The 8,424-nt window shown below is 44.4% G+C and overlaps 1 protein-coding gene across 1 annotated transcript in view; it reads left to right on the top strand.

Annotated features, from left to right (window-relative positions):
• Positions 1 to 3,225: 3,225 nt before the first annotated feature.
• degs1 (delta(4)-desaturase, sphingolipid 1) overlaps positions 3,226 to 8,424 on the top strand; it is a 41,740-nt gene continuing 36,541 nt past the window's right edge. The window contains exon 1 of the mRNA XM_043687398.1: positions 3,226 to 3,407. Within this exon, the coding sequence (XP_043543333.1) occupies positions 3,326 to 3,407 (82 nt within the window). The 5' untranslated portion in view covers positions 3,226 to 3,325. The remainder of the gene's footprint in view (positions 3,408 to 8,424) is intronic.

Here is an 8,424-nt window from a genome sequence, read left to right as displayed (position 1 = left end):
CCATCTGTCAGGTTTCTGCCTATTCACTTAACCTGTCTATATCCCCTTGTAGACATGTGTCATCCACATTGCCATCACATCTACTTTTGTGCAAAATTGACAATAGAACATTTATTTGCTTGCCTCATTCAAGTCATTAATATATATATTATAAATAACCATGGCCCCATCATTAAACCCAATGGCAATCCACAAGTTACAGGTTACCATGCTGAAAATGTCCCTTTTATCCCAGCTCACTGTCTTCTGTTAGTTGGCTAATGCTTTATCCATGCCAATATTAGTCCCAACATCACGTGTGCTCTTATCTTATTAAGGTGCAGTTAATTATCAAATACCTTTGGAAATCCAAATACATTACATGTATTGGTTCCCCTATATCTATCTTGCTTGTTACCACCTCAGAATTCTAATAAATTTGTCAGGCATGGTTTTGAATTCATGATTCCAGCTAACTCTGCTCGTTTACATTAAGTTTTTCTAAATACTCTGTTATTACATCCTTTATAATAGATTCCAACAGTTTCCCTGTGACAGATGCTAGGCTAATTGGCTTTTAGTTACCTGTTTTTTCTCTCCCTCCTCCTGGGCAGTTTTTCAATCCTCTTGGGCATTCCCAGACTTTAATAATTCTTGGAAGATTACTATAGTACATTCAATATCTCTGTAGCTACTTCCTTTAATATACTAGAATACAACCCATCAGGCCAAGAGAAACTTTAGATTTGGTTCCCTTATATAAGGAAAAATAGCATTCGATCAGACACAGTTCAGAGAAGGTTCACTAGGATGATCCCTGTATGGAGGGATTGTCTTATGAGCAAAGGCTAATCAAGTTGGGACTCTACTCACTGATGTTTACAGGAATGGAACGTGATCTCACGAAACTTACTGGATTTTACAGGGTAAATGCTGAGAGGATATTTCCGTTCATGGGAGCAGTGAGGACTCGTGGGCAGTCTCAGAATAAAATGGTGCCAATTTAAACTAAGGTGAGGAGAAACTTCTTCTCTTAGAGGATTGAGAGTCATAGAATCACAGAGATGTACAGCATGGAAACAGACCCTTCGATCCAACCCGTCTATGCCGACCAGATACCCCAACCCCTAGTCCCACCTGCCAGCACCCGGCCCATATCCCTCCAAACCCTTCCTATTCATATACCTATCCAAACGCCTCTTAAACGTTACAATTGTACCAGCCTCCACTACTTCCTCTGGCAGCTCATTCCATACCCGTACCACCATCTGTGTGAAAAGGTTGCCCCTTAGGTCTCTTTTATATCTTTCCCTTCTCATCCTAAATCTATGCCCTCTAGTTCTGGACTCCCCAACCCCAGGGAAAAGGCATTGCCTCTTTACCCTATCCATGCCCCTGATAATTTTGTAAACCTCTATACAGTCACCCCTTAGCCTCCGATGATCCGAAGAGGGTTACCTCAGGACTTATTCCCGAAACGTCGATTCTCCTGTTCCTTTGATGCTGCCTAACCTGCTGCACTTTTCCAGCAACACATTTTTAAGCTACCTCAGATTAAAACCGGATCTTGACCAGCTGGGCCAATGGGCTGAGAAGTGGCAGATGGCAAGATTCTAGGGAGTGTTGCTGATGAAGAGACCTTGGAGTGCAGGTTCATAACTCCTTGAAAGTGGAGTCACAGGTAGATAGGATAGTGAAGAAGGCACTTGGTATGCTTTCCTTTATTGGTCAGAGTATTGAGTACAGGAGTTGGGAGGTCATGTTGCATCCGTACAGGACATTGATTAGGCCACTGTTGGAATATTGCATGCAATTCTGGTCTCCATCCTATTGGAAAGATGTTGTGAACTTGAAAGGGTTCAGAAAAGATTTACAAGGATGTTGCCAGGGTTGGAGGATTTGAGTTATAGGGAGAGGCTGAACAAAAAGTCGCAGCACAGTAAAGGCCTTTAGTCCATTGTGTTTTGTTATGACACGGGGTAAACCCTCCTGCTTAATTTAACACCAGCAACACAGCAAAGAGTTATCCCATGCAGTAATCTGTAAAAATTCAAATGGTCAAGAACTATTTAAAATAAAAATTAACAACTTTATTTCTTTAAGTAAAATAGAGAATAATTAACTAACAACTACTCAGAAGTCCTCTAACCTATCTTTTACATTCCCTTCTATAATACTAGGCCAATAAAACTCCCAATTAAGATTTACAAAACAAAACTTCTTATCTCGAAACCAGGCAGCTTTTGGTTCTTCTATTTGGATCTTACTGTATCTTCTTCTCCTCTTCTCAAGAATCTCTGCCTCACAGGTTACTAATCAAAAAAGGTTCTTTTAAGAGAGCTATTTTTCAAGCAGTCTGTTACACATTGGGGCTTGGCAATTCTCCTCTCAACTGTTCAATTTTCCCTGGTCTTATACCCCCCCAAAGCATCCAATTGTGTAATTTTAAGATGGTAAATATACTAAATTCAAACTGGATTGGAGTTTAGTATTTTTAGGAGTATAATTTAAACTGATTGACCGGATTCAAATTTGTTTTTGCCTCCAGGCAATGAGCTAATCGAATTGTTTGACCAAGTGTTACATTGTTACCTCATTGAGAACACTTGGCGCTGTGTCCAGTAGTTCTGCTGCTTTTAACTCTCTTAAAGTACACCCACATCTTCATTACAATTTGCAGGGCTGATTAAATTGATCCATTCCAATTCCATTGTCCAGCACCTGCTTTACAGGTTACATTGCTTCAGGTGCAGATGCAGGTTCCTTTTCACTAAACAGGGCAACAACTTGTAGACACAGTGGGAGTGAGAGGCTGCCAAGCGGATCACGTGATCTATCTTTCTTGGCCAAAAATGCCCCAAACGCAGAACAGCCTCAGGTCATAGATCAACCTCAGAATTACCTCTTATCCATTCCCGAACAGACTCCAAGCGGCGATCGCAGTTGTATACAGTGAAAGCTGCTTATACAGAGAGAGGTTAATTCCTGGCGAGGATCAATTCTGCCATTGACCACTGTCCAGGCATGGTGACATCATCAGGCCCACTGAAAATTCGCCAAAAGGCGAAGTACTTGCGCGTGGTTGATCTCCTCTTTTATTATAAAAAAGACTTAAAAGTGCGGAATGAGCACGGGAAAGTGTTTCCAAGGGAAAATCTTGGATCGGTTAATTAACAATTTGACGACAGCGATGGGCGGTACCAATTGCCGGTTTTAAAACGGCGGCTGGGGTGGGTGGGTAGGAGAGTGGCGTTGATCTGCGGCTGCGTGTTGGCTAAAGCGGACGTGCTAGGGAGGAGGCTAACGGTCGCTGCTCGAACCGGTCCGGCACGTTCCACTGGTAACCATGGGCAACCGGGTGGCCCGCGAGGACTTCGAGTGGGTTTATACCGATCAACCCCACACCGACCGCAGGAAGGCCATCCTCGGTAAGAGAGGGGGGGGGTGAGGACGGCGGAAAGAACGGACGGTAATCCTCTACCGCCTTCTGGTGGTAGTGGCTGGGCCCTGACTTCTACCGGATCATTGCGCCGTGACTCACCGTCGAGCTTTTCATCTAACGGTGCCCGGCCGCCTGACGTTGACGGCCAGATTGAAGAAAGTTTATTTTTCCCCCATTTTCCTCCCCGCCCTCCAATATCACCCAACAGGATTTAATAACTAGCCCCGCCCCCCCCCAATCCTGTCCAACACGTCTAATAACTAACGTCCCGGGACTACAATCAGTTCAGGAGGCGTTTTCTCTGTCCTGTTTCTAATAATTAAGACCGAATTAACCCCTGGCATTTCCCAGTCCACCGCCGGAGTGGGTATTGACCGATTCACGGAAGTGAGGACTGGGTTATCCAGCCTGGGACTTCACCCTCACTGCGGTTGAAAACGGCTGTATTTCCTTCAGTCCAGTCGCACTGTCCCGGGGCGGCCGTCTGGAGTTGGCTTCTGACTGAAAACAGGAAAATAGTTTCTCAACATGACTGTGATGGTGGATAGTGCCACTGGGCCGGCACGGTGGCTGACTAGTGTTACTGATTATCAGCTCCGGGGACCCGGGTTCGATTCCAGCCTCGGGCGACTCAGTGTGGAATTTGCACATTCTCCCTGTGTCTGCCTGGGTCTCTTCCAGTTTCCGTTCATGTGCTGGTTAGGTGAGACTGGCAATGCTAAATTTCCCGTACTATGCAGGAATGTATCGGCTAGATGAATTAGTCATAGGAATTGTGGGGGCCTACAGGGATCGGGCAGGGGGGGTGAGTCTGGGCGCGATGCCGTTCGAAGGGCCGAATAGTCCGCTTCCACAATCTAGAGATTCTGTGATTCTGTGGCCTCTTCAAGGGGTACGCGCTTTCCCCCTGAATTTCCTTTGTATCGCACCTTAGTGCAGCCGTAGTCCCCAGTAGCGACCAGGGCTTAGCGCTCAGACTTGTGCCTACCCTGATCCCGATGTCTTCAACTAGTAACGGATGTGGATCATGTTGGAGAGGAGAGCCTACAAATACCTAACGGGGAGGTCTTGACGCAGAATAAAAGCCCCTCGAGATCGCTTTTGCCCTGTCGAAGACATTTAGTCCAAGGTATGCTGCTGATCGCTGCACTAACTCTTACAGTTTTCCGCCTTGCCGAACCTCCGGACCGTTATCTTGGCTTGAAGGCGGCCGGACCACCGCCCAGTTAATTGGAGAAAAACACTTCGCTTCCGCTCCAATTTTTTTTGCCAGCGGTTCGCCCAAGTCATATTTCCCGTAGAATTAATGCGCAGCTTCTGTAAAAGCCTTAATTGTAGGTGGTTAATATTTCACATGTAAAATACTTTAATTGTGCGTCAAGAACCCTCTATAATTGGGCTTTGATACTATTACCTACAAGTGTAGGCAGCCCGGCCCTTCGAATCTGCTCTGCTTATCCGCAAGATTATGACTGACCTTTATTTTAGTCTAAACTCTCGTTCTTTCGTACTTTACTAATTTCCTTCCTTCAAACTGAAAGATTAAGGAAATGTTTAACTATTCAGGCTGCTAGTTTTGAGGGAGACTTCAATTGAGTTCTAATAGATAGTGGAAAACTGCCGATTGTGGAAAAGGAAGCTTCAGCTGAGCTGAAAGCAACACGTCTTGGCAGGACAAGAGCCATGCTCTAGAATTACTGAACTGAGTCCCTTTGTTGTTTTCAACACTGCCTACCCATTCTGTCTTCCACTCAGCTCCCTGTCACTTGTATGGCTTTTCTTTTGTTCTTGTTTATTACAATAATCCCCTTTAATGTTTACCCCTTTCACCTGTCTCTAGCAATCAGTAACTAGTCCTGGGGTTCAACCCTTTTCTCCCATGTCATCTTCAGCAGAAATCACTCCAACTGCTATCAGTTCTGAGTCACCATGCTTAAACATCAACTCTGCTTCCTGCCCACAGATGCTGCCAGAGCATGGTTTTGCCAGCAATTCTTTGTATCAGATCTCTACCTTCAGAAGTCCTATTAAGTTAAAGCATTGTGTCCAGCATAATTGATGAAACAAAACTGCTGATGCTGGAAGTCTAAAACAGACTGGTGGAAAAACCCAGCAGGTATTGCAGCATCTGGAGGAAAAAAAATCAGCACTTTGGGCCCAGTGACTCTCCTTCAGAACCTTGTTCTATAGCTAGTGTCTCTTATGATGCATAATTAAGTACAGAAACTTGGTCATGCTTTCATAATCTGGATATGAAAGTCAAAAAATTAGCCAATAGTCATAGATGTACAGCATAGAAACAGACCCTTTGGTCCAACCCATCCATGCTGACCCATCCCAACCCAATCTAGTCCCACCTGCCAGCACCTGGCCCATATCCCTCCAAACCCTTCCTATTCATATACCCATCCAAATACCTCTGAAATGTTGCAATTGTACCAGCCTCCACCACTTCCTCTGGCAGCTCATTCCATACCCATACCACCCTCTGTGGAAAAAGTTGCCCCATAGATTTCTTATCTTCCCCTCTCACCCTAAACCTATGCCCTCTAGTTCTGGACTCCCTGATCCCAGGGAAAAGTCTACCTATTTACCCTAGCCATGCCCCTCATAATTTTGTAAACCTCTAAGGTCACCCCTCAGCCTCTGATCCAGGAAAAACAGCCTCTCCCTATAGCTCAAATCCTCCAACCCTGGCAACATCCTTGTAAATCTTTTCTGAACTCTTTAACTTGGCACTCAAGCCCCTGATTTCTAGTGCTGTCACCCATGTGGTATGCCAGTGAAATGCTATGAAGTGGTCATTAGGCCAACCCAAATGGCTGGCTGAATCCTCAGCTGCATTTTCCAGTTTCTCAAGACCTTGCCTTGCCAATTAAATCTGATATTGTTAATATACTTAACAGGCCACCCTTCTGGGAGGGGAATTTCTCCATCAATCTTTTAAATATGATTTTCCTCAGATGCTCTCCAGCTGTCCTACAAGATGTAACTACCTCAATCTGCACTGGCAAGCTCCCTTTAAAAAGATGGCATGCAAGGCTGCTCTTATCATTGACCCCAACCTAGTGAATTAGGGCAGCATGGTTCAGTGGTTAGTACTGTTTCCCCTCAATGCCAGGATCCAGGCTTATTCCAGCCTTTTGATTGGAGTTTGCACATTCTCTCAATGTCTGTAGGTTTCCTCCACAGGTTAGGTGGAATGACTGTGGTGAATGCAGTGTTATGGGGATAAGGTGTTGGGAGGGAATGGGATGCTTTTGAGGGTTGATGCAAATGCAGTGGGCTGAGTGGCTGTCTTTGCAGGATTCTGTCACACTCAGTCTGTCCATACCTAATGTTAACCTAGTGATTCTCCTCTCAACTACTTCAATGCCTGTATGCCACTCTTTGGATAAGGGTGCCAAAACTTGTTATAGCATTCTAGTTGTGGTCTGACTATTGCCTCCTATGCTTTTATAGGAAGACCTCTACTTTTATACTACATCCCCTTGAAATAAAGGCTAGCATTTCATTTGCCTTCCCTATTGCCCACTGAACGTTTTAGCTTTGTGATTCATAGATGAGGATTCTTATTTCCTCAGCACAGTCTTCTACATCTACATATATTCAACTATTGTTCCTGCTGCACAATCTTACAATTTACCCAGGTTATATTCCACTCAATTGGTCATGTTTATCCTGTAATTCCTGTTCGGGCAGTTTTGTGGGAGTGCAAGTTTAAAGTTATCTGCCTTCTAGAAGTGAGCATAGTTGCCTGTGATCAACTGAACTAAAGACAGGTATTGGTGGTGAATTTATAATTCATGTGCCATGCAAGGGTTAAGGTAGAAATGAAGTCCAGTTAGGAATCTTGAGTTAGCCATTTGACTTCTTTCTGTACTTTAACCTTGCTAACATTGTGCTGCATTCATCTCTAATGTGTGCACTTCAGATTGTGTAATGCTGTGGTGTGTGAATGTGTATATTGGCAGTCCTCCATCATTATATGTACATCTAATTTATGATTTATTTTAACTTGTTACTCCTTTGGAGTAAGGAACTAGTTGAATACTAAATCCAGTTGCCATTAGTGAAATGGAAACCTGACTGCAGGGTCCTTCAGCCATAGTCTTAACCCATTTTAATAAGTTGATAGTGTAATGTTTTAATATTGCAGAATGTCTTCTGTGGAGAAATAGAATGACAAGCCTTTCCATAAGTATAGCTGTTGTGGTCAGATTGTTAATACCATTCAAACTTTATCTAATAACCTACAAATTGCTTGTACTGTAATCTGAAGTGGAGTAGCTGTGATTTGCAGGGAGCAAGTCAAAGGTTAGTGACTTTTAAGGCATTTTGTTTCTGCTGAAAGTTGTTATATAAATGTAATTCTCATGCCACCTGAGTTAGAGGGGAACAGTTGAGAAGCTTGTATGACTTGTCATTTCCACTGGCATCAGTGATTGCAGTCCTGTCTGTATTCGTGTATGTGCAGGCCAACAGCTGTTAAAATGACTTCTGTCCCTCTTGTATAACTCAAAGCTCTGTTGGATTGTCTTCACTGTTGAATTATACCCCCACCCCATCAGCAACAAACTTTTGTCTACCCACCTCCATGACCAGTGCTCCTCAAACAGTCCAGAAGATTCCCCCTGGCCTCACAATCTCCTCGGATGCCATGTGGCTGATGCAGCTGCCACCCCCACGCTGATTGTCACTTCTGCCCTTATCACCCATTCCTGAAGAAGGGCTTATGCCCGAAATGTTGATTCTCCTGTTCCTTGGATGCTGCCTGACCTGTACTTTTCCAGCAACACATTTTCAGCTCTGCCCCTATTATGGCCACTCCCACAACCACTTCCACCCCTCACAATTCCTCATGCATCACTTCTGCCCTTAACATCATCGCTGATGCCACATGCTCAGTGATTTCTGTCACCCCTACTGCTGTGGTCACCACCACTTCCGCCCCCACCAGCGCCACTCACCTGCATTCTGCTAACATACCCCCCACAGACTCC

Source organism: Chiloscyllium plagiosum, chromosome 3 (genome assembly GCF_004010195.1).
Source record: "Chiloscyllium plagiosum isolate BGI_BamShark_2017 chromosome 3, ASM401019v2, whole genome shotgun sequence".
In the NCBI taxonomy this organism is placed as follows: Eukaryota; Metazoa; Chordata; class Chondrichthyes; order Orectolobiformes; family Hemiscylliidae; genus Chiloscyllium; species Chiloscyllium plagiosum.
This window is presented reverse-complemented; position numbering and strand designations above follow the sequence as displayed.